The sequence below is a fragment of the Notamacropus eugenii genome, chromosome 5 (assembly GCF_028372415.1).
Source record: "Notamacropus eugenii isolate mMacEug1 chromosome 5, mMacEug1.pri_v2, whole genome shotgun sequence".
Lineage (NCBI taxonomy): Eukaryota > Metazoa > Chordata > Mammalia > Diprotodontia > Macropodidae > Notamacropus > Notamacropus eugenii.
The window spans coordinates 31114623-31140559 of record NC_092876.1 but is presented as its reverse complement, the minus strand read 5'-3'; the positions used below and the strand labels follow the sequence as shown (position 1 = coordinate 31140559).

The 25937-nt window shown below is 53.9% G+C and overlaps 2 protein-coding genes across 5 annotated transcripts; both read right to left on the bottom strand.

The window, feature by feature from the left end:
• Positions 1–186: 186 nt before the first annotated feature.
• On the bottom strand, positions 187–3290 carry HIPK4 (homeodomain interacting protein kinase 4). The gene is given in 5 exon segments (XM_072608213.1): positions 187–703; positions 974–1078; positions 1080–1826; positions 1938–2294; positions 2657–3290. Coding segments are annotated over 5 exon segments (1869 nt in total). The 5' UTR covers positions 3122–3290; the 3' UTR covers positions 187–508.
• Positions 3291–4799: 1509 nt separating this feature from the next.
• On the bottom strand, positions 4800–20275 carry PRX (periaxin). 4 transcript variants are annotated; one of them, XM_072608207.1, is made up of 7 exons: positions 20224–20275; positions 15706–15761; positions 15480–15575; positions 14790–14918; positions 14352–14508; positions 10323–10519; positions 4800–9566 (listed from the first exon to the last, which is right to left on the bottom strand). In XM_072608207.1, the coding sequence occupies exons 4-7, from the start codon at positions 14814–14816 to the stop codon at positions 5007–5009; spliced, it is 4941 nt and encodes a 1646-aa protein (XP_072464308.1). In that variant the 5' UTR covers positions 14817–14918; positions 15480–15575; positions 15706–15761; positions 20224–20275; the 3' UTR covers positions 4800–5006. The 4 variants fall into 4 exon arrangements, with proteins under 4 accessions (XP_072464308.1, XP_072464310.1, XP_072464309.1 ...); XM_072608209.1 differs by lacking the exons at positions 15480–15575; positions 15706–15761; positions 20224–20275 and having other exon boundaries at positions 4800–5929; positions 6839–9566; positions 14790–14911; XM_072608208.1 differs by lacking the exons at positions 15480–15575; positions 15706–15761; positions 20224–20275 and having other exon boundaries at positions 4800–6965; positions 7635–9566; positions 14790–14911.
• Positions 20276–25937: the final 5662 nt, after the last annotated feature.

The following is a 25937-nucleotide window of genomic DNA, read 5'->3' as shown; positions in this document are numbered from 1 at the left end:
GAGGGTGAGATAAAGAGGGGAGGAAGGAGGGAGGCAGCTTGAGCCGAATGTGTGTCTTTTAGCATGAGCAGGGGTACTTGGGAGCAAGGTTCACCTATCTCAGGTGTGGCTCTCAGTTAGGGTTCTTCTCAAGGGTCCTGTCTCCACTGTCCAGACCCTAGCCAGTCAAAGAAGCAGGAGGCCAGAGCAGCTGAACAGTCCTTTATGGAAACAGGCAGAGCTGGAGGGGATGGGAGAGGTCATGGAGCCGGGCCCCGGCAGCCACCCCTTCCCTGGGCTCCCCTCCTGGCACAGGGGGGTCCCGCAGGCTGGCCTGGCAGGGCCCTCTCAGGTGCACAATAGCTGGGGATGGAGGGGGGGTGGAAGTGAGGATGGGGGAATCTCTGTATTTATTTTTTTCTGTAACTATAATCTGGATTTCTAGGTAAGCGCATCTCAGGGCGAGGGATGAGTCAAATGAAGCAGGCACCAGGTCGTGGCTGGCACGGCCCAGGGAAGGGGGGGTCCTTCAGTGATGCCCGCCGACGTGCTGGAGGAAGCCAGTAACCCGGGGAGGCCCATGGGGGTGGGGGTGGCGGGGTTGGGGGGCCTGGCCCCGAGCCCCCCCACCGCCCTCCAAGCTCCAGTCAGGGTCGCTTAGCCACTCCCCTGGACAGGGGGGTAAGGGGGGTGCGCCTGCGTCATACAGCTCCGGGCCGGCCCTCTGCAGAGACAGGAGGGAGTCCTGCAGGTCCCTCAGCATCCTTTCATCTGCCTCCCTTTGTGCGGGCCCAACCACCAGGCCTGTCATTGCCCACCAGGGACTCAGTGCTAATGGCAGGTGTGCCCTTTACCTGGTGCTCTCTTTCCCTCCTCCCACCCACTTTTTCCCAAGTTGGCCCCATATCACCTCCTCTGCCCATCCTTGGCCCTCACCCCTCACCCCTCGCCCTTGTTGACCCTTTGCTGTTGGCCCTCCCCCAGTCCCTGGTACCTCAGCGGCTAATGTCAGCTCCTTGGCCCCAGGCCGCTCATCAGGCCCATCCCCATCTAGCTGCGGGACAGCTGGGGGATCCGCTGAGGCCCCGCGTCGCTCCCCCCTCCTCCCAGCCGCCGCCCCGGCCAGGCCCACCCTCATCGGGTGAGGGCTGGCCCAGCCGGATAAGGTTGCCAAAGTTAGGGTCGGACTTAGAGCCAGCAGGGTGCTTGCGAGACTTGTGACGCCCAGTGAGTCGGCTGCCATAGAAGGCTAGGATAGGCTCGGGCCCGGGCTCACGGCCTCTCCGGCTAACCCCCTTGGGCAGCACTAGGGTGTCGGTGGTTGGCTCACTGGCACCGTAGGCCCCAGCCCGGCCTTCTCCCCACAGCCTTCCTGGCTCTTGCAGGCTCAGGTCATCCAGCTGGTCAATGGCTCTCTGCACACCGGGGGCCTTCTCCTCCCGGTAGTAGGTGCTGCCACCACTGCCGCCACCACCACCACTGCCTTCCTCCTCCTCCGCCAGGCGGTAGTAGGGTGGCCCATCATCTGTGGGTGCCCGACCCTCCAGCTGCAGTGAAAGGCGGCAGCCACGCAGGGACAACTGGTAGTAGCGGGTGCCCTCATGGGCACTGCGCAGCTGCTGCATGGACACAAAAGGATGACGGAGAGCAGCACTGGGGCTGATTCGCTCATGGGATTCCCAGGTCAGCATCCGCTTGATAAGCTCCACCATGCTCTTGAGGTCTGCGTATTCAGCCAGCGTCTCGCGGTCTGGAAATGCCAGCTTTCCGGCTGCCCCACCACCATTCACGGTCTCAATCTGATCCAGAGACTTGAGCATGTATTTACGCCTCTCCAGGGGGCGGACCTGGTGGTCAGGAACCAGTCAAGGCTCAACCCCAAGCTCTGCCCATGGGAACCCAGGCCGAACAGCCTGGAGGAGGACACTGTGGCCAGACCCAAGCAAGTCACCCATTACCTTGGTCTCTGCCAGATAGTCGGCTGAAGACTTAAGCTGCCAAGGGTTAGAGGCCTCTGGATGGGGGTTCCGTTTGAAGAAATGGTGTGCTTTGCGGGCAGCGTGGAGGAGGTGGGCCTTCGGTAGGCCCTGGGTCTCACAGATGTAGCGGATCTGGTCATATTCATTGTTGCCCGGATAGAGTGGCCAGCCCAGGTGGAGCTCTGCCATCACGCACCCGAGCGACCAGACATCCACCTTCTCACAAAAGGGCAATCCCAGGAGGATCTCTGGAGCCCGGTAAAAACGGGACTGGATGTACGGTTCTTTGACATAGCGCACCTCACTGAAGATGCTGGCTGAGCCAAAGTCAATCACCTGTGAGCACATCCCCAGCGCCCTTAGCCAGGTGGATTCCTCCAGCCCAGAGGCCCCCACCGACCCCTCTCTCTAATGGGGTAAGGTCAGGAGGCAGGGTGGGGGAGGAGCCTCTTCAATGGGGTGTTAGGATGGAGGGGTGCAAGTCAGCAGTGGGAGTCAGCATGAGGGGAATACAGTAGATGAGTATGGAAGGGGGAGCCAAGAAACAGAGGGGTCCCCCCTTAGATGTTCTAGGGGTTTAGGCCATGGGTAACAGAAGAGTGGGAGTAGGTTTGGGGGTATCTTTAGAAAGGTGAGGGTGCCCTGGAAAGAGAGGATTTCCCGCCCCCTCCCTCTCTTTTGGACCCCTGTTCCCAAACCTTGACCCTGAAGGGACAACGTGTCTGGTCGACCAGCATGATATTCTCCGGTTTGAGGTCAGCGTGGATGATGGCCAGTTCCTTGAGCCGGGCCAAGGCCCGAAGCACCTGCAACGTCACCGTGCGGATGTGACGGGCCGCAAGGGGAGCAAAATTGTTCTCCTTTTGGAACTCAAAAAGGTTCTGCTCCAGCAGCTCAAAAACCAGGTAAAACTTGAGGGCATCATGGAAGAACTCGAGAAAGCGGATGATGTGGGCCTCATCTGGGTCCAGGCCCCGCATGCAGCGAAGGAGCTTCAGCTCATTCTTAATGATGCGATTCCGGTACGCATCGTTCTTCAGGATCTTGATGGCCACCATCTCGCCTGTGCTCCTTCGCCAGCCCTTGGCCACCTCACCAAATGTCCCCTTACCTAGGACCTCGATGATGTCATAGCAGTCAGTTTCAGACTGGATGGTGGCCATGGCCCGGCCACTGCCCTCGACCCTCCTCCGCCGAGGGCGTCCGCCCCGCCGCCGGCCCCGGGGCCCGAGCGGGGGAAAGAGAACCGCACTCGTACCGCCCAGGGACAGCGCCCTCTCCGCCGCCCCGCCCCCCCCCTCTCTGGAGTGCGAAACTGCTGGGGCCTTCGCCCCTCCCCCCCACCCCGGGCTCGGGATGAGCCCCCCCCCGGACCCTGATCGGTTCCGGGGTTGCTGAGCGGGATGGGTTCTGTTGTCGGAGACCCTCCTGTGGATCCTGATGCAGAATGGACTGTCACGTTCCAAGAAAGGCCTCTCCCCTCCCCCGATTGATGGCAGAACCCAGGGTGGGCAGTGGGCAGCTCCTGAGGGCTCAGGGCACTTAGCCTTCCTCTGGATGGTAGAATCCGGTGATGGGAATCCGTTTCCCCTCCCCATTTGAAGAAGTCACCATTGGGAAGGTGTCCGTGCTAAACCCAGGCCTAGAATTCTCTATTCGTGGGGGTGATTCTTATAGGCAGGGATGCTGTTGAGGGACTCCTCAGACACAGGTTAGAATCGCTGCCCTCTGAGGGCTCATCCATCTCTGAGATTTTGTGATTCATGTGGTCCACCCTGAGCTAGGCCTGAGAGGAGGGATTGGGGGAGAAAGAGCTGAACCCCCTTCTAGAGTAGCACTGCCCTTGGCCAGCAGTGTTGAGGCCTTGCTCGAGAATATGGGCCCTCTAGGCCTCCTGCCTGCCCTCTAGGCCCTGCCAGCCCGGGCAAACTAGTTGGACCAGAACACCAGGAAAGGAGGCTCCTGGAGGGTGGTCCCTGCTGAGCCAGCTCTGCCATCGGTCCCTGCCCTGCCCCACCCCACCCCACCATACCAACTGAGCTCCTGCTGCCCCTGCTTACAAGGCCTCAGCCCCGCCCTGCCCTGCCCTGCCCTGCCCTGCCCCACAATCACTGGACATGAATATGGATGCGCTTCAGCACAAACACCCAGCAACCAAATGCCCCCTTTCTTCCCTCCCAGCTATAAATACAAGAGTCAACAAAGAGCCATTATGGGCTCACCCACATACCTCTCCCCATATTCTACTTGGTGCCCTCCACCCCCTCTTAGCCATGTTGGTGACCAGAGTTGGGATCATGCCACTCGTTCCTCTGGCCTGCGATTCTGAGGCCACAGATTGGTGGCTTCCCAAAACAAACCCCTATGTTGCCCCCAACTCTAGCTCTGTTCGTAGAAAGGGCAGGACTCCCTTCTCTGGAGGGACTGCAGTTCTCCTCCCTCCCACTGTAGACCAAGGGGTCTCCCCCTAACAGCAGATGACATGATCCCTCCCACCTCTAGGAGAATGAGCTCCCAAGGGCTTTGGGCCACAGGGTACTGCAAGAGGGCAGGGACTCCATGTCACTCTCTCAAGAGCAGGCACCATGTTTCCCCATCACATATCGCTCTCTACTGGGGCTCCCCAAGGCCAGGGACCATGTATCTCACCTCAAGTCAGGGATGCCCCCAGGTAGAGGGGTGCTCATATGCCATCCAACCCCCATGAAGGACAACCATAGAGCTCTCACCCAATCTCTGGTTTCTCCTGATACCTTTCTACCCAAGAGTAAAGACCAGGGGCCCAGTGAGCTCCAAACCGAAACCTCAGGGCATCTTTCTGTATGTGACCAGACAAAGTGGCAGACTTAGGGTTACTTTATTCACACCAATCGGCTCTTGGTCATTACACAGATGTCTCCTCCGAGTAGTGTGTAGCCTGAGTAGTAGCTGGCAGCCAGTCATTCCTGGGTTGCCCCCACCTGTCAGGCCTCATTGGGTTAGTGCTAGTATCTAACACACAGGGTTGTAAAGGGAGAACAGGGAAGGCCACTACCTCTCGAAAAGAACTTAGATGGCTGCTGTTTGGGCCCCCTCCATCTTGGCAGTGCCCACCAGGGTTGGCTCACCATCAGTTTCTGTTTCAGAGAAGCCCACCTTAGGCAGCCGTACCCTGAATGTTCCCTCCTCCTCACTTGGGGCTCCCTTGACCTGTGCCTTGGGGCTCAGTGACACCTTGGGGAAGTGGAATTTGGGGGACTTGTCTCCGGGGGACCTCTGGGATCCCTCAGTTCCACCAGACTCCCCTTCTTCTTTAGAGTGGCTGGAGAAGGGGGAGCGGAAACGGGTCGCCCGCAAGGCAGCGAATGGGCCTCTGTCCACCCCCACCAGGCCCCGGCTCAGCTCAGGCTCCTGTTCTGGGCCTTTGTAGGGGGAGGCGAGTTCCACTTGTGGCAGACACACACGACCAAGGCGGCCTGTGGATGCCCCATTGTGCAGGGTTACAGCAGCTCCTGCCTCCTCCCCTGGGGAGCTGGTCCCATTAGTGCTGGGCACTTCGCCCTTGGCAAAACCTACTTTAGGCAGTCTTAGCTTAGGACTCCGGACTCGGCTGCCAGCCTCCCCAGCCCCCTCTCCAGAACCACCCCAAGACAACAGGAGGGTAGATTTCCCTGACCCTGGGGAGATTTTTGTCCCTCCCTCCCCAGAGATGCCAGCATCCTCCTTGCCTACCACCTTTGCCAATTTCTTTCCCTTGGCCTTTTCCCCATCATCTCCCTCTTCTTTCCCTAGCAAGAGCCCAAACCGGGGCAGTTTGATTTTGGGCCTGCGCCCAACCTCACCTTCCAGCCCCTCCCCAGACACCTGGTATTCAGCATGGCTGCCCATGGGGGGTGGGGAGAGTTCCACCTCGGGCATCCAGGAGCGTTGCTTGCCCCCTTCTGGGGGTGTGCCCACCTGTGCAGCTCCTGGCTCCACTGTGAAGCCCACATCTGGAAGGGAGAGGTGGAAGATATGGTCAGGGGCAGCCCCAGGTGTGCCCGGATGCTGACTGTCTCCTTCCCCACTGCCCTTGAAGGTGGGCATCTTCAACCGGAATCTCCCCTCTGCTGTGCCTTCAGCTTCTGCCTGCCCCTCACCCCCCACCAGAGCATCCTTGGTCCCCTCTGCCTTGTGCCTGAGCTCCATGTCCAACTCCAGCTGGGGTACAGTCACACCAGGCATCTTGAACACCCCCTCTCCCACAAGCAGCTCCCCTCCCTCTAATTGGGCCCCAGGGAGAGAAAGATCCACTTGGGGCAGCTGTACCCGGAAGCCTGCAACCCCCACTCCCCCCTCTGTTGTGGCCATCCCTTCCTGCTGCCTTTGGGAATCTTTTACATCAGACCCTGTCCCTTCGCCAACTCCACCAAAACCAGTTAGTTCTACCTGGGGCACTGTGAGTCCCAGTGTGGGCACTGTCACCTCTCCCTTGTAGCCCCTGACATCCTTCTCAGAGGCCTCCATGTCCCGCTGCTCTGTCCCACCTGCCAGCCTAGGTACTGAGATCTGTAGCACTGGCAGCTTGACCTCTGCCCTCACCACCTCCACCTCCCCTCTCTCCTCTCCCTGTGCCACCAAAGGAGGCAGCTCCACTTGGGGTAATTTTAAGGCAGTGTGCTCCATGTGTAGCTTGTCCTCATGGCTGCCCTGGTCCCCATCTTCCACTTCCCTTCCCCTTGCCAACCCAAATGAGGGCATCTTAAACTTGGGCATCTTTACTTTAGCCTCCCACCCCCGGCCTTTGCTTTCTACTTCCCCCTCTCCCAGCACCACCTCTCCAGCTTCCATATCCTTGCCCTTGGCCCCAAACCTGGGCAAAGCAAACTTGGAGCCCTTGAGTTTGATGTCAGGCAGCTCACCAGGTACCTCCACCTTCCCTGTGGGCAACTGGACATCCAGGCTGAGTTGGGGAACAGACACACCCAGGGCAGACAGCAGAGGGGCCTCCCCAGATTCCTTGGTTTCAGTCTCAACACCTGTCCGGACCTTGGGGAAGGCGATGCCAAACTTGGATGTTTTCATCTTGGCCCCACTGTCCCCTTCCCCCTTTCCCACCTTGGGACCTGAAAGCCCAAACTTAGGCAGGGAAAACTTGGGAGATTTGAGTTTGGGCTCAGACACTTCCAGCTTCCCCTCTGCCTCTCCTTCAGGAAGCTTGGGGGTCACTATCTCAACAGCAGGTAGCACCAGGCTGGGCATCTTGAACCCTGCCTCGCCTACCTCCACTGTACCAAGAGAGATCCCAGAATGCTCTGTAGGAAGCTTAGAGGTGGGGGCAGCTCCCTTTGGGGGGCCTGCCTCACTCGTAGTGGGTCCTGGGAGCCCAGCCCTAGGCAGCTCCAGCTCCACTGAGGGCAGTGTAACCGATGGGAAGCTGAGCCGGGCCTCAGGCCCCTTGGTCACTGGCTCAAGAACAGGCAGCGGTTCCCCACGCCCAGAGACCTCAGGGCTCACCACCTCAGCTTTGGCCTGTGGAGGAGATCCCACCCGTCCCAACTTGGGTATGGACATCTTGGGCAATTTGAAACCAAACTCCAGTCCCTCCCCCCTCTCAATCCCACGGGTTGCCATGGGTTCTTGAGGAAGCCGCACACTTGGAACTTTGGGCATCTTCATCTCTGGCACCTTTGGGAGCTGCACCTCTGGAATATGTACCTCTGGGATGGACACCTCAGGTCCCTTGGGCATCTTCATCTCTGGCAGCTTCATCTCTGGCACCTTTGGGAGCTGTACATCTGGAAGGTGCACATCTGGGATGGACACCTCAGGTCCCTTGGGCATCTTCATCTCCGGCACCTTTGGGAGCTGCACATCTGGAAGGTGCACACCTGGAATGGACACCTCAGGTCCCTTGGGCATCTTCATCTCCGGCACCTTTGGGAGCTGCACATCTGGAAGGTGCACACCTGGAATGGACACCTCAGGTCCCTTGGGCATCTTCATCTCCGGCACCTTTGGGAGCTGCACATCTGGAAGGTGCACACCTGGAATGGACACCTCAGGTCCCTTGGGCATCTTCATCTCCGGCACCTTTGGGAGCTGCACATCTGGAAGGTGCACATCTGGGATAGACATGTCTGGAACCTTGGGCAGCTTCATCTCTGGAAGCTTCATCTCTGGCACCTTTGGGAGCTGCACATCTGGAAGGTGCACATCTGGGATAGACATATCTGGAACCTTGGGCAGCTTCATCTCTGGAAGCTTCATCTCTGGTACTTTTGGAAGCTGCACATCTGGAAGGTGCACATCTGGGATAGACATGTCTGGAACCTTGGGCAGCTTCATCTCTGGAAGCTTCATCTCTGGCACCTTTGGGAGCTGCACATCTGGAAGATGCACATCTGGGATAGACATGTCTGGGACCTTGGGCAGCTTCATCTCTGGCACCTTTGGGAGCTGCACATCTGGAAGATGCACTTCTGGGATGGAAACTTCGGGCCCTTTGGGCAGCTTCACCTCTGGCACCTTTGGGAGCTGCACATCTGGAAGATGCACATCTGGGATAGACATGTCTGGGGCCTTGGGCAGCTTCATCTCTGGCACCTTTGGGAGCTGCACATCTGGAAGACGCACCTCTGGGATGGAAACTTCGGGCCCTTTGGGCAGCTTCACCTCTGGTGCCTTGGGCAGCTTCACGTCAGCACCAGACACCCCAATGCCAAAAGAAGGCATCTTGATTGTGGGAAGTTTTAGCTTGCCTTCCACAGTGGGTTCTGGTGCAGCTGGCCGGGACTCCAGCAGGGAAAGCCCAAAGGTGGGCATCCGCAGCTTGGGCCCCTTGGCCCTGGTCTCAGGGCTGGCCCTTATTCCTTTGCCAGCTTTCCCCTCACCCTCAAGCCCTACTCCTCCCTTCCCCCGTGCCCCAAAACGGGGAAATGTGAGCCAGGGCACCTTTAAAGCGACCTCAGGCCCTTCTCTTCGGACTTCCTCCTGGACTTCAGCCTCGGCTCCAGGCAGAGCCAGGTCCACCTCCATGGATGGCACAGACACATCTAGGGCGGGCACTGCCACGGCCCCACCTTCTCTGGCTTCTAGGCAAGGCAATTTGGTGAGAGAAGGCAGCTCCACCTGGGGCACCTGGATCCCTGCTGCAGCTACCTCAGGCACAGGTGCTGCTGGGGTTGTAAGGCCAAAGGTGGGCAGATGGAGGCTAAATCCAGTGCCCACAGGCTCTGAAACTTCAGCCACCACCTCAGCACCTGCCCTCTGAGGCCCAACCAGCTCTAACTGTGGGGTCACAAAGTGGGCCCCAAAGGATGGCTCCTCTGCAGCCAGGGCACCCTCCACCTTAGCCTTCCTGCTCCCAAGGAAAGGGATGGTGGCCAGGTGAGACATCTGGACCACTGGCTCAGTGGTTGGAACGGGACCGGCCACTTCCCTCACCCGCAGCCGGGGGAGACGTAAGCGTCGGCGGACAGGGGCAGGCAGCGTGGGCCCCGGGGCCACCTCAGCCTTTGCCCGTCGCAGCCTGGAAAACTTGGGGAAGGAGAACTCAACATCAACAGGGGCGAGGTCTGAGGGGATTCCCGGGGCCCCCGACACAGCTAGGACCTTCTTCTTCTTCACTGGGGACAGGCTCTGGATGTTCTGGGGAGAGAGGAGAGAGGCGGGAGGCGGTGGAATAATAGGGAGGGCCAGCAGCTTGGGGGGAGGCTGAAGAAGGCCTGTCCCGTCGGGCTTTCCTCCTACGAGTATCATTCCTCTGGGTTCTAAAGGACTGTCCCTCATTTACAGTCTCCAAGTGCCAGTACCTTAAGGCTGTGGTTCTCAAAGAGGTTCCAGGAACCCTGGAGGGTCCCCATGTCCAAACGATTGTCAGAGCACTAGCATGTTTTAATTTCTAACGCAGTAAATATTGATAGATATAACTCTCCTCTCAATAAAAGCTGTTTGGGGAGTCCTCTCTAATTTTTAAGAGTACAAAGAGGCCTTGAGACCAAAAAAGTTTGAGAACCACTGCTTTGAGGAGATAAGAGTTTGAATCGGCTTGTGAATCCTGAATGGACAGACATTCAGGAGGTATAGAGGGGGTAGACTAAGGGCAGGAAAGGCCAAGAGGCGGAGCTGTGCCCAGGACCTGCCATCAGGACTTGTGGGCCATGGGAGGATTTGAAGAAGTTTGGGGCTGATGCTGGGTTAGGCAGGCCTGGGGCAGGGACAGTAGGAGGGGCCTCAGGAAGGTTAACAGCTCGGTTAGTCCTCATCTGGCCAGACAGCTGGGGAGGCTCAGGAGGCAGAGCCTGGGGCAACAGGAGCAGCGTGGGAAGCTCCCCGCAGGGTACCTGGGGCCGAATTTGGGGCTCCTGGGCCCTCCATGGCAGGGCCAGGGAGCAGCACTCGTACCAGCTTGGCCACCTTGGCCCGGGGGCCCTTGACCTCGTAGCCGGCTGCGGTGCCTGGGCGCAGCGCCAGGTCCCCGGTGGGCACTGTCCGCTTGAGGCAGAAGGAGACCTTATAGGGTTCTGCACACTGCAGCAGGCGCAGTGCATCTTCATACTTGAAGTTGTCGAAAAAGACCCGGGCACTGAGCAGCTGGTCTCCTGTGGGAGTCACAGAATCTCAGAGCTGGAAGGGACGGGCAGGGTCCAGCCCTAATGTATATAGTAATCCCCTAAAATGATCATTCAGCTTCTGCTTGAATACTTCCAGTGGTAGGGAACACACTACCTGTTGAGGCTCTGATGGATAGGAAGTTTCCCTGTAACTTTTCAAGCTGAAATCTGCCTCCCCCAATTCCAGGTGCCCTGTGTGCTCTACATAGGATTTTAGGGGACAAGACTAATACAGAAAGTTCTGGATAAGAGCACTCCCTCTATCCATGCCATCAGTCCACCTTCTCTGAATCCTGTCACCTCAGAGTCTCCTAGAACAGAGAAGTTGCCCATATGTGTTGAAGGTGAGATTTGAACTCAGGTCTTTCTGGATTCAAGGCCAGCTTTCCTCCTCCCAGGGCTCCTCTTACAATCAATATGAGCCTAGTGGAACTAAATTTTAGACACCAGGACCTCAGAGGTTCTTTTGCCTGATTCCTCCCTGAGCAGAAAACTCCTCCACAGTATTACTGACAGGTCAGCGAGTATAGTCCACTTGGAGAACTCCAGTGAGGTGGCACTCCCTCCCTCCCTCCCAAGGTGTCCTGCCCCACGAGGGACAGCTCCCATTATCAGAATACGTTTCATTACAGGGACCTGGAATTCTCCCCAGTTCCTCCTCCCTGCACCGCACCCCTACACATGCCCACACACATTGTTTCTGGTGGCACCCTATGGCGACCAACAGTACGAGGCCGACTTCTTCCCCCACACAGCAGCCTTGCAAATTCTTGAAAGATAGCCACCATGCTACCTGGCCAAAGTCTTGTTTTCTCTGGGTTAGACATCTCCTGTTCTTTCCCCAATCCCCCTACCACCCAGGTTTCCTGACTCTGGGTTTCAGCCTCTCTTTTCATCCTAAAAGATGGTGGTGTCTATGGCTAGCACAAGGATTCAAATGTTATCTGACCAGGGCAGAAGATAGACTGTCCCCCTCCTTGGTTCTGGGCATTTTCTTTTTTCTTTTCTTTTTAGACAACTGGGGTTAAGTGACTTGTCCAGGGTCACACAGCTAGTAACTGTCTGAGGTCACATTTGAACTTGGGTCTCCTGACTCCAGGGTCAAGGTTCTATGCGTTGTGCCACCCAGTTGCTCCGGGCACTTTCTTTTCCAATGTAAATTAAGATCCCACTAAGGGATAGGTAGGGGCTTTGGCCTAGCAGGGTGGTTGGGAATCCCAGGGCGCTGGCAGCCTCCCCCACTTTGTCCTGGATACCCTTCTGATGACTCAAGATGATTGAACTCTTACTTTCACATAACTTCTGGTTCTAAGCTTGATGTTTTGCTAAGCTCAGTGCTGGCTAAATTATTTTAATAGTGTCCTGAGAACATGATTGCCTGCTGTGGATGGGACAGTTGGTACCCTCTAGCTCAACCAACATCCTCCTTTTACAGTTGAGGAAACTGAGGCACTAAGGGCTTAGGTGGCATACAGATTCAGAACTGAAAGGGAATTTTGAGGCAATCGAGTCCCATCCCCCTTATTTTACAGGTGAAGGAACTGAGGCACAGAGAGACCAAGTAACTTTTCCTGGATCCTGAACCTAGAGCTTCTTGGCTCTAAGCGCAGCCCCCTGGTCTCTTCCCCATGATGCTTTTCTCCACGGTCATAAACTAGGAAGTAACAGCCAGAATTCCAACCCAAGTCGTGGCTCCAGTCATAATCCAGGCTATGCTGACAACCGTATTTACCCTTCCTTCCATTCTTCTCCAGCTAAATGAGACAGGTAGACCTCACCAGCCCCAGCCATCCATTCCGGCTGTGCCCCCAGCCACCTTCTCATCTCCCCTTTCTGGCTGCTGAAGTCCTCTCATTCAATGCAACCTTCAATGCCTAAGTTCAAGGCACTGTTGGGAGTGCAGAGGACAACAACAAGGCGACCCAGAGCCTTCATTATGCCTGACTTTCGAGGAACCTTTAATCAGCAATTATTAAGCCCCAACTACATGTTGAGGGCCATCCTCAAAACCATAAAGACCTGGGTTCACCTTCTGCCTCTGAAACACATACATAAGGGGGCCCAGTCAGGAAGTACTGAGTTCAAATCTAGCCTTGGACACTTCCTAGCTGTGTGACCCTGGGCAAGTCATTTCACCCATTTGCCTCAGTTTTCCTCATCTGTAAAATGGAGATAATAATAGCACCTACCTCCCAGGGTTATTGTAAGGATAAAATGAGATAATATTTGTAAGTCACTTAGCACAGTGCCTGGCACATAGTAGGTTCTACATGGTAGTTATTATACTGAATGTGGGACTCTAGGCAAATCAATCTGTTCTAGGTAACTCTCTAAGACTATTAATCGGGGTGGGGCAGTTCTCAGTCTTTGGCCTTAGAACTCTTAATTACTGAGGATCTCCCCCAAGAGCTTTTATTGATAAGGGTTAGATCTGTTGGTATTTATCGTATTAGAAATGAAAGTATCTCAGTATTGTTATGAAAGTAGCTTTGACTTTGAGGACTCCTGAAAGGGTCTCCGAGGCTCCCAGGGTCCCCAAACTGCTGCCTTATACCACCAAAACTGCAGGCCCATTCCCCCTTCTTACCATGTGCTGCCAGGCACCCTGCCAGCACTGAGGGGAGACACCCCTTGTCCTCAAGAAGTTTCTGTTCTATGCCCACACATCGCCTCCCCCCCAGCCAAAGATCTCATTCGGATTTCTCCTGAATCCTGTCCTTTGCCCTCACTTAGCCTAACTCTTTCAGGACATGTCTCCCATTAAGCTGTAAGCTCCTCTAAGGAGTAACAAGGTCTGAGGGGTGGTTGTTTTGCCCCTGGGACCCCAACTTATGGGGTGAGTCTCCACCTCTCCCACCCTCCCCCCACCCTCCCACCCCCATGCTCCCCACTCAGTCAATAAGTGTTTATTAGATGTTTAGCACCCGACACTAAATGGGCCAGATTCTTAAGGAATTTCTAGCTTAACAGGGAGATAACATATGAACAACCATCTACAGATAAGCTGTAGGCCCAGGGAACTGAAAATGATCAACCACTCTAGAATTAAGAAGGGTCCAGAAAGGCTTCCAGCAGGATATGGGTGTTCAGTTGAGACTTAAAGGAAACCAGTAATGGTACAGGATAAATGCAATCCTGTCTCTGATACTAGCTGTGTGTGCCTAGACAGGTCATACCACCTTTCATGCCTCAGTTTCTCCATCTGTAAAATGAGAGAGTTGGACCCATCTGTCCTTTAAGGTCCATTTCAGCTCTAAATTGGTTAGCCTATGACCTGCTGACCTCAGACACTTCCCAGCTGTGTGGCCCTGGGCAAGTCATTTCCTTATCTGTAAAATGCTGGAGAAGGAAATGGGAAACCCCTCCAGGATCTTTGCCAAGAAAACCCCAAATGGGTCATGAAAAGTCAGACATGACTGGAAAAGGACTAAACCATGGCAACAACGTGACCTACTGCCCCCCTCCCCTCTTCCTGCGCCCATCAATGCCCCAGCTGTCCTGAGATCTGGATTAATATTCTTAGTTTGACTCCATCTTATCTGTCTTGGTCTGTGCCGCCCTGCACGTTGTCTCATAGAATCTAGAGCAAGAAAGGCCTTCAGAGGCCAGTTAGTCCAACTCCCTCCTTTTACAGATGGGGAAACTGAGGCAAGAGAGGTCAAGTAGCTGGCCCCAGGTGGAGGTGAAACCCAAGATCTCTGACTTCACATCTCTACAGTTTAGCTGCATTGCCACCACATGGTTCTTCTGTATGAAAGTTTTACCTGCTAAGGCTTAACAGACCATCCCCTGACCCACCCCACCCCCAGGCCCCACGTACCTTCCTGCAAACTGAGGGTCTTGGCTGCTGGCGAATCTTTGAGCAATTCCTTGATGAAGATTCCTTCCTTGCCCCCACCCGCCACATTGATGCCACTGACCCCTGTCTCAGCCTCGGTCTCCACGATGATTTCCACCAACTCTGCCTTTCTGAGCTCCTGGGGGCAGAGGAGGACGTTTGTGGGGGTGTAGGGGGGCTGGGAGGCCATGCCATCTTCTCATCTCACAGAGGAAGAAGGGGAGAGACACAGCAGAAGCTCACACTCCCCATCTAAGGCTCTATCCATGAACTCTCAGGGGCCCACAGCCATTGGAGAAGGCAGGCTAGTCCAGGGTCCTTGGCTATCTTGGCTTCCCGGGAGCCAGGCCTGAGCCCCTAGAGGATCCTCTACCTGACATGCTGCTCCCCTGCCTCAACTCTACAGCCACATAGCCATACCTCAGCACTCCTACTTCTGGCCTCCATGGTGCGTCCAGAGGCTGAGGCTGAAGACTCGGATGCAGCCTGCTTCTCTCCTTTCTTCTGCAAAACTTGCTTCAGCTCTGCATGGAGCAGGAGCTTCTGGGCCTGCAGTAGGTAGGAGAAAGAGGTGGATTGAGGAAGAGGAGGATGCAGCTGCTAAGAAAGAAGGGTCCTAGAGAACAGGAGCTGAGCCAGGCACCATCACACTAGTGCCTAAGGCTACAGGACTCAGAGCAGGATGAGACCTTAGACATTATCCAAGATCAGCTTTTCCTTTAGCACAGCAGGGAATGCAGGGGCTGGAGGAGTCCAGGGACGTGCCCAAGATCACGCAGCCCTGGGCACAGGAGAAAATAAAACCCAGCCTTCTGACTGCAAGCCCATTGGGAGGGGATAAGCCCCTCCTGACCCGGTGGCTTCTAGGTGTTTAACCTGGACTGTGATGCTTTCCTCCTTCCCCATGCCAGTTTTAAAACTGTGATGTTGGAAAAGTCACTTGAGCTTTCTGAGTCATCTGTAAAACAGGGCTAACATTTGTCCTATCTCCCTCACAGGGTTATTACAGATGAAGAAACTGAGGCACAGGGAAAGGAAGTAATCTGCCCAGGGCTCTGCCTCCAGTGGGGGCCAGAGCACTGAGGGATGGGAATCTAGGGCAATCCTCACCGTCCTCTCCGCACAGTGTCCAGCTCCTGGGGGGCGCTGAGCCCAGGGTGCCTGGGGGTTCTCTGCCGCTTTCCCCTTCTCTTCTTGGGCACCTACCTGTGGGGAAGAAGCCAGGGACTGAGGAAGAGGAGGGAGCAATAGATTAAAACCACAAAGAAGCAGTGCCTGCTCTCAGGGAGTTTCCATCCAATTGGCTGAGCCATGTCTTGGGTCCTCCACTACTCACCTCAGTGCCAACTCCTACCCTGGAAATGTTCTTGGTCTGAGACTGCCTGGGGGACCCTGGAAAGAGAGAGGAGGATGAGGAGGTCTCCTGGCTGGCCTGGGCCTGCAAGATCCTTGAATACTATCCGGTGGGAGCTCCGTCAAGTCCTCATTGGATAGAGGAGTCAGAGAGGGAAGGATGTTTGCCCAGAGTCACACAGCTGCTCATGGGGGCAGACAAGGGGGCTTTTCCCATTTTCCAACTGATGGCCCCCTGGATGAGATAGAAATTGAGACACATGGATAGGGAGGCAGGCAAAGACTGAGAGTGGGGAAGAAACAGGGAAAGGTGCTGGGGACTGGGTAGAGAGATCAAGAATGTAGAGGCCACCTGACACCCACCAAATAGTGGTTGAGGTCTAGCTCTGCTTGACCCCAGAGGACAAGACTAGGAACAATAAGTAGAAGGGGCAAAGAATATGAGGGATCTGGGCCAGAAGGAACCTCAGAGGCCAGGTAGTTCAACCCCCTTTTGTGGGTGAGAAAACTGAGGCACAGGGAGGTTAGATGACATAGGATCATAGATCCAGAGCTGAAAAGGCTCTCAATATTCATAGAGTACAACCCTCTTCATTTTATGAAAGGAGAAACTGAGGCTGGGAAGTTAAAGTGCCTTGCCCAAGGTCACACAGGTAGGAAGCATCAGAGGTGGGAAGATTTAAGTCAAGGAATAGATTTCTGAAAAATTAGAGCAGCCCCAAAATCAAATGGGGTTGTTCTAAAAGTAGTGACGTCCCCATCCCTGGGGATATTCAAGGAGAAAGTGGTTGATTTCTTGTTTGTGTGGTTATTTAAGCTGATTTGTATTTAGGAGAAGGGTAAATTTCATCCTGCTTGCCTGTGGGATCTTGGAAAAGACTTCAACCTCCCAGCCTCAGTTTCCTTATCTGTAAAGTGAAGTGGACTACATGGTGTCTGAAGGCCCTTCTTGCTCCAGATCCTATGAGTTTATCTCCCCTGCAAACCCTGCAAAGCTGGGTGACTCACCCCATCAGGGCCCCGAGATGCCATCCAGGAACCATCTGCTCTCCTCTATGACTTGGCTTCTCTAGCCACTCCCTTGCCCCCCACCTGAGGTCCACCCCTTCTCCCTGGCAAGTCCATCCCTCAGTGGGGTTGGCATCTTGACTTCGCCCCCACTCTGGCTGAAAGGTCAGCTTTCACAAGGCACATTTTCAGGAACAATAGGGCCCATCCCCATCCCTCCCTGTTGGTTACATTCCCACCCCCTGCCCCCTCTCCCCCTCCCAACTACACAAAGCCCCTTAAGAACCCACCCCCAGCAGGCAGATGGATCCCTGGGAGCATTGAGGTGACCCAGGACCCTCCTCCCCCGCCGAGGGCCTCTCTGCCAGCACAGAGGCTCAGGTCCAACCTCCCCTCCCCTTCCCTTCCTTCCAAACTCAAGAATCAACCAAGAAACCAGTTGCCTGGGCCGCAGGAGACCTAGTCTCAAGTCTTGACTCTGCCTTTGACTAGAAATGGGATCTACAGCAAGTGTTTGCTCCTCTCTGGGTCTCAGTTTCCCCATTTGTAAAATTTGCTCACTGGTACAGTGGAAAGAGCATTGACCCGGGGGTAGGCAGACTTGGGAGTCAGTCCTGCCTTTCTTTGTCTCTTCCTAGAGGGGTGGAAGTTACTTCACCTTCGTGGGCCTCGGTTTCCTCATATGTAAAACAATGGAGTTGGGCTAGATTGCTCTGAAGGCTCTTCTAGCTGCAGATCTGTTATCCTAGGACCTGATGAGCTCCCTCCCCTCTCTGTAACCTCAGCAACCAAAGGAGATTGTGATTATCCCTGTTTTACAGATAAGGAAACTGAGGCATAGAGGAAGTAATGGTCATGGGTCACAGAGCTTGTAAGTGAAGCCAGGCCTAGGGGAGGCTAAGTTCACTTAGCATCTCTCCACTCTGATATCTGATCTTTCAAGAGACCCAATGCTGGGACCTGCCCTCCCCAAGCATTACTCTCCATCTCTCTCTAGTTATGTCTGTCCATCTGTCCCCACATACCTCAATCTCTCTCCCTCTCTCCCTTATGTCACTCTGAGCTTATCTGCTTCTCTCCCCACCTGTTTCCCCGCAGGTCCCAGTGCTCCCTCCCCAGAGTGAGAGCTAGGACATCTCCTGGGAGCCTTGGGAGTTTGCGGACCCTGGGCTGATTGGGAGGGTCCTCATCAGGCAGGATCTGGGAGCTGGGACTGGAAGGCCAGCAGGGCCTAGGCGGGGCAGGGTGGAGAGCAGAAAATGAGCTCTTTCCTTAGCATAGGTGGGTGGGACAGGACATCCCCTTTTCTTCTGGCCTTCCCCTCCCACTTAGCCTGGCCACACCCTCTCTGTGTCCCTGTGTTTAGTTCTTACAAAGAGAAAATTTAGGGGACCGGAAGCTCACCTTGGCCCCAAATCCTGTCTCTCCCTGCCTTTGACTTAGCCCAGATCCAGCTCAGTACTTCTACTTGTACTTATAGGGAAACTGAGGCCAGGAGCAGGAAAGAATCATAAGATTATGGGCCTTAGAACTGGAAAAGTCTTTGTAATCCAGGGATTCTCAACCTGGGGCCATTGGTTAATTTTTTTAATTGGTAATTACATTGCAATAGAATTGGTTTCCATGGTAATTCCATGGTTTTTTTTCTTATGCATTTAAAACCATGATTCTGAGAAGTAATCCATAGGCATCACCAGCCCAGCTAGCAACAGGGCCAGGACACAACATAGGTTAAGATTCTTGCTTGAATTCAGCCCTTTCCTTCACAGAAGAGACTGACATCCAGAGAGGTGGAATGGCTCCCACAGCAAATAAGAGGCAAAGTCAGGTGGGTGCCCACACTGCCCAGAAATTGAACTCAGGTCCTGGGACCCTTGGACTCACCTAAAGTCCCAGAGCAAGCCAGTCATAGCTATAACTGTGCTTATTTTAATTATTCATATTATTTTTAATTCTGAGCATAAGTAATATGAATTGCTTTAAAGAATCCTAGAGTAACAGAGGTGGGAGGGACATTTGAGGTCATGGAGTCTATCCCTCTCCCTTATAAAGGCATATAGAGGAATTGTTGGGGTCACACAGTCAATAGACTCACTGTCTACACTTGGAAGGGGACCTCCAACTCTGCCTTAGGAGGCTAAGTGATTTAGGACCAAAACTCTAGAGCTGGAAGGAACCTTAGAGATGACCCAGTTCAAACACCCTCAGTTTACAGGGGTGGGGAAACTGAGGCCCAGAAAGTTAAGTGATTCGTCCACAGGCAGTAAGTATCGGAAGCAGAATTTGAATTTGAACCCAGGTTCTCTGCCTCCAGTCCCAGCAGCCTTTCCACAGTATCATGCTGCCTGGCCCAAACCCAGGTTCCCTGGCCCAGCCCAGGGTCCCAGTGTTCTCAGTAGGGCTGCCTCAAACACAAGATCATACACCTCTGCCATGCTCAGATGGTGCCCTAGGGATGAGTTGTAAAACTTAGATCCCTGAGACTCTCTGACTCTGCAGAAGAGGATGAATGGGGCAGAAGCCCATCTCTCCCCGATCCCTAATGTGTGGCAATGTGGTTCAATGGTAAAAGCTGCCAACTTGGAGTCAGACCTGGATTGGAATGGAGGCTGTTTGACCTTAGGCAAAAGACCACCCCTAGGTCTCCTTTTCCTCATCTGTAAAGCAGGGCTCTGAATTAGCTGACATGGAAGATCTCATCTAAAAAACTTGGTATCCCTGCTCTGATGCTACCTAAGCAAAGTGGGAAAGATGCTTTGAAGTCTAGGGTAATGGGAAGAATGCTGATTTCAGGTCCGAAGACCCCAGTTCAAGTCCTTGTTCTGCTCTTTACAAAAGTCACTTGGTCTCTGGGGGTCTCTTGGGGTCAGACTGGCCAAATGGCTAAGGTCTCTTCAGGCATTTAATTGCCTGGGGGCTGCTGGGTTCAACTTGGTCCCACCCTGGTTAAGGTTAGCAATCTTCCTTCAGGAGTCACTGGTGACCCAAGAGGCAGCAGTGGGCAAGGGGGACAGTGGAAGGGCTGCCCCACTGGAGGTTCTAAGGTGGGGATTTGGGGAAATCAGGGATGCCAACAAGGGACCCAGCCCAGTGGCCAAGGCTTCACTCCCTTCCCCTTGTCCCCACCCTGGCTGCTTCCACTTAGCCACCCGTCACCCTTTTGTCCCATCCTAGGACTTAAGACAACCTCATCCCTGACCCCCCCACTTATCTTTCTAGGACTCTGCCCTCCTGGCTTCTAGTCCCCAGCCTTCCCCAGAATACAGGTGTCTTGCCTTTGGTCTTTTCCTCCAAAGTCTCAGGCATTCTGTCCCCAAGTTTCTCTTCCAGAATTTAGGCATCTTGGCCTCTAGCCTCCATCTCCTCTCCCCCCAGGTCCCAAGAGCCTCTCAAGCCTCTCTTCCCATGGCCTAGGCATCCTGAGCCCTGGAGCTCTTCTCTAGGATTCAGGTATCCTGGCCCCACAGCTGTACAAATAGAGGAGCTCTCTTACCGTCCGCCTGGACCGATGGCTGGCTCTGGATGCCCTGCCTGCACTGCACAGGCCAGGGGGATAAGGAACTCGGCTGGGAGGGCAGGGGGTGGGGATGGTGGGAAGACTCAGCTCATTGGCAGATGTCACCAGAGGGCTGGGGATGGGGGAGGGGTGGATTTCCCTGCCCCCTGCTCAACCCCCCACCCCCATGTCTAGCCTTCTATCTCTCTACTCTTTGCAAGGGAAGGCTGCTACAAAAGGCTCTGGGCTTGGCTTCAGAAGTCCTGTGTTTGAGTTTGGGCACTGTTAGCTGGGGAACTTGGTGGACCTGGATTAAGAAGATGAGTTTGAATCCTTCCTCATAAACTTACTAGCTGTGTGACCCTGGGCATGTATAGTAAGAATCTGAGCCTCAGTTTCCTCATCTGTATAATGGGAATAACACCGTCTGCCACGGTGGAATGGGAAAGTCTGCACTTGTGAGTTCATTGGTAATGTAAGTCCCAAAGGAGGAAATTCCATCTCTGGCACCCATAGTCTTAAAGACTTGCCTACCTAGAGCACAGAGAGGCAGTGACTTGCCAGGGTCACCCATTCAGAGACAGGATTTGAACACAAGTCTTCCTGAGGCAACAAGGTGATACTGTAGTGGATAGGAGACACTGGACCTGGAGTCAGGAAGACCTGAGTTCATATCTAGCCTCAGTCACTTAACTAGTGGTGTGACCCAGGTCAGATCACTTAACCCCTGTCTGCCTCAGTTTATTCAACTGTCAAATGCAGATAGTAATAGCACTTACTTCCTAGGGTTGTGAGAAACAAATATTTGTCAATCAGTTGAGTGCTTAGTAAATGTTTATTCCCTTCCCTCTCCTTACTCCCTGACTTTAAGGCTAACTGTTCATAACACTGTGCTGCCTTTACTATGTGTAAAGACCTTTGCAGACCTTAATATACTATAGAATTTTATTATTATTAACTTGTGGTCTTGGACATGTCCTTCTGCTTATAGGCCTCAGTTTCCTTCTCTGTAAAATGAGGGGGAGCTAGGAATATGTACTGTCTTCCAATTATGGATCCTATAATGCCAGACTTTTATCAAGCTCGAATTCTGAGGGCCTAAGTTTGCCAGGGGTCAGTGGGGTGGAGGCAGGGCAGTGATGGTAAATGTTTAACAACCAGTTCTCCAGAACACCAAGAATATACACTCACTTGCCACATTTTTAAGTTTAATTTGTATCATTTACATTTTTCCCCATCACTTTCTTAAGCCTAGACTATCAACAAAACACTAAATCAGTTTGGTCTGGTTTGATCTGATCAGGTTTTCTGCTTTTTAATCCCTGGCCATTTCTGAAGTATAAGTACTCATTCTGAAAATGGAATTATTGGGTCTCTGGTTGACAGTGGTTCCTGCACAGCCATCAGGGCAGGAATCTTTGGGTCTCTGGATATAGGGACTAACATGCCAAGGACTAAAGGAGAACAAAATTCTGGGAAAGGACACATTCCTCTTCCCTTTTCCCTGGCCAACTGTGTCCTAGGAAGAATAGCTAACCCCAGAGTAATAAACAGACACACACAGACACACACACAGACACACAGACACACTCACAAACACACAGACACACACACAAACACGCATAGACACAGGCACACACACAGACACACACAAACACACATAGACAGACACACACACACAGACACACACAAACACACAAAGACAGAGACACACAGACACAGACACAGACACAGACACAAACACATACAGACACACACACACACAGACACACTCACACACACAGACACAGACACACTCACACACACAGACACAGACACAGACACACACCTGTAGTATCTGATTCTCTGTGTGCTCTTAGAGGAATGCTTTCTCCACTTCCTGCCTCAGTTTCCCCATCTGCAGCATGCCAGCTCTGTCGCCTACTAGTTTGGGCAAAGATGACCATGGTAATAACACCAATTTGAAAGTTGACATTTGCATGACAATTTAAGGTTTGTGAAATACTTCCCAGGATCATGTCCCATTAAATCTCAACCAGCCCTTAAGGTACTCAGTGTAGGCATTACTATTTCCATTTCAGAGGATGAAGTCGAGTTGCAGAGACTTTAAGTGACTATTGGTAAGAGACAGAGGTGGGGCTGAAGCCCCAGACTGGCTCACTTGGAGTTCTGGGATCTCAGTCTGGTGATTCCATAGCCCTTCAGGGTTCCCAGGGCTTGTGGGAGGAGGACAAATCACAGACCAGGTCAAATGTGAAGACAATTAGTGATGTGTGGAGTGGCCTTCTAGCCTCCCTATACCTTCTCCTTGCCCCCATTGGGATAAGTAATTCAGCATTCCTGCCTGTGCCTGATGCCCTGGCCCTTTGTCCCCAGTCTCTCCAACTCTCTGGTACAAGGAAGGACACTGGATGGGAGAGTCAGAAGACTGGGGTTTGAGTTCCAATTCTGCCACTTAGTTGCTATGTAACCTTGAGCAAATCACTTTCCTACTCTGAGCCTCAGTTTTCTCATCTGAAGAATGGGGGTAATGTTTACCTCACAGAGTAGCTATAAAGAAAGTGCCTCATGCCCCGAAGCGGCTCTACTCGGATTGAGGTGGGGCCGAAGGGTCAGACTGATTTCCCTGGTTTTAAGGGCTCTGGGGGAGAGGTAACAGGTCAGGTTGGGTAGTCAGCAGGGAGCTAGACTTTTCCAAGTTCTTCCTCCCTCCACTACTCATGTCTTCCTCTCCCAGACTCACCTGGCCCCGCAGATTGACATAAGGAGCAGAAGTAGGTCCACATGGTCCCGCTCTGGACAGAACTCGGTGTGCCCTGCCTGTCGGATCCCTTCCTGGCTGAAGCTACTCTGAGCCCTAGGGAATGAGGCCACCAGGGCTGGGGGATTAGCTCGAACTGCCTGTCAGCAGCTTTTGGGCACTCGTCATTGTCCCCCTCCGGGGCACCGAGGGCTGGTGGTTGCCCTGGTCTTGCACTGACCCATCCTGCCCTAGCCAGGGCCCATAGGATCTTAGAACTAGATGGAAAGGAGAACTCCCAATACCAGAACCAGAAGGCTGTTAAACCTGAAAGGACCTTAGAACACAGACTACAGAACACCAGAACCAAAAGGGGCTTTAGAACACAGGCTGTTAGAACATAAAAGCTAGAATATTAACCCAGAAAGGAACTGAGAACGTAGACTCTTAGAGCTGGAAGAGGACTGAGTACACAGAGGTTCCTAAGATTATAGAATATAGAACAGTCAGAGTTGGAGGGACCTTAGAACACACAAAATAGAAGTTAATCCTGGAAGGACCTTTGGAGACCCTGCAGGCAGAGTTTTTCATTATACAGATGAAGTACTCAAGGCCCAGACAGCTTGAGACTTGCCCACAGACACAAGGCTAGCCACTAACAGAATCAGGACCAAACCTAGGTATGTGGATTCCCAGTCTAGTAGGCTGGCTTTGATGGTACTCTCTAAGCCCTGGCTTCCTAGTTCCCAGGAACTTCTTTGCCTTGGGTGGGCTCCAGTGGGATTGGTGGGAACAGGGACTCTGGATTCCCTTCCCTTGGTATGGGAGGATGTAAGCGAGAAAGAAAACATCTCTCCCCCTCCTCCCCTAAAAATGCCCCATCCCCCTCCTTCCCTGCCTACTCCCAGCCACCAATGGGGAAGTTGGAATTTGCTGAGCTTTAGGAAATAACCTTTGGGCAGGCAGCCAGGCTGGACCCTGGCACTGAGTCCCCATGGTAGGGAGGTGCTGGGGATGGGGCGAAAGGAGGGGGCAATGGCCAGCTGTCTGGGCCTTCACAGGGGAGCCTTGGATCCCAGCTTCCTTTGGCTGTCAGGGTCTGCAGAAAATCCTTTGCTCCACCCTGGGCTGCCTCTGGGACAGCCATGGAGCAGAGCCTCAAAGACCCAACTCAGTTTAGGGAAAAGATTGAGATCAGAGGGCCTAGCAGGGTGGAGTTGGGCTAAGCATAGGGTTCAGTCTTGGAATGTGGAGGGTTTGTGGAAGGGGTAGGTAGGGGAAGGAGCAGGCCAGGGATCTCTGTAAACACAGGACATCCTGTGGAGGGGAGGAGAAGGGAGGAGATGTGGGGATGGAGGACTTCCAACCAGCCTGGGGACAGCCGGCCTGTGGGCATATCCACCTTCCACCTCAACAGCTCCCTCTGCCCTAGCCTGGTCAATGCCAGCCACAGGGCCTGACTCATCTTCTGCCTCACGGCCCTTGATCCTTCCTTTCATATCTGCTCAGTCTTGTCTTTTTCTTCTCTGAGCATCCCCACAGAAGCCTGACCCTCTGTTCTCAGGGCCCCCAGGTCTCATCTCTCCCCTCATTTGTCTTCCAGCCCTACCCCTCTGCCCCCTCATCCAATATTCCTCCAGTCCAACAGGAAAGCATATTCATCAGGCCCTTGTGGAAAAGCGGGAAGCCAAGGGGGTTTGGGGGCATCTCCGTCAAAGTGCTGGAGGGGACTGGCAGGGACAGAGGCCCTTTGAGTAGGGTAGGAGGGCAGCTCGCTCAGGAATGGTGTGGGCTCTGGGAATGTGGGTGGGGCGGGGAGGGGGGGGACTGGACAGAGCAGGACTGAACACAATAAGCAGTCTGACTTCGCTCAAAGCCTGTCTGAGCAGCAGGGTAGGAGGGACCTTCAGGACAGTCACCTTCTTTTATTGATAGGGAAACTGAGGCTCAGGGATTGGACATGTCCAAGATCATAAAGTAAGTAAAAGGAGACTATGCCAGGTATGGAAAGAGGCTTACCCAGGAAGTCTGAGGAGGGAGTGGGGAACACTTGGGATCTTAAAATGCAGCCTGTTGTAATGAAAAGAGGCCCAGGAGAATCCCAGTTGCCTTATCTGTACTGTCTGTGTGACCCTGGGCAGATCCCTTCACTTTTAGGGTCCTGTTTCCAGTTCTGTCAAAACGAAGGGTTTAGAAGAGATGCTCCTCCAAGTTCTTTTCTGCCCCTAAATTCCCTGTCTAAGGGACCCTCCCAGCCCTGACATTCCCTGTTCTAAGTGGCCCTCCCAGCTCTGACAATCCCTGTTCTAAGGCCCCTCCCTATCCTAACATACCCTGTTGTAAGCCCCCTCCCAACCCTGTCATTCCCTATTCTGAGGACTCTACCAGGTCAGAGTGGATGGTGTCTCCCAGCTTGGACTTTCTGTGTTCTAGGGACCCTCCTGGCTCTTATCGTCTATTTCTAAGACCCCCTCCCCACCCCCTCCAATTCCATCATTCAGTCATCTGTGTTCTAAGAGTTCTTCTGAAGGCCATGACCCTCAAACCCCATGACAGAGTAGGTGAGAGTCCCCAGAAAGAGCAAGGTTCACTCTCTGGACAAGGGTGGGAGGGGATTGAGTCTTGTCCTGCCCCAGGGTTCCTCCCCCTCCCAGGTCCCTCAAAGGCCCAGCCCATTTCCCTCCTGGGAGGGGTAGGATCTTCGGGCTCCCTGGCTCCGCCCTCCTCCTCCTGAATCGGGCAGGAAGCTGAGCTAGAGAGGGTGGAGGGTTGGGCCAGGCCCCGTCAGACAGGAAGGGACCTGTTCAGGGCTCACAGGCAGCCTGAGGATAATAGCACTTAGATCTTGAAGGAACTGAAAAACCCATCGAGTAAAGCCCTGGTATTTTACAGATGAGGACATTGAGGCCAAGGAGACCCAAACCCATCCACAGTCCCATGGCTAGCCCAGATCCACAGACTCTCAGCTAGA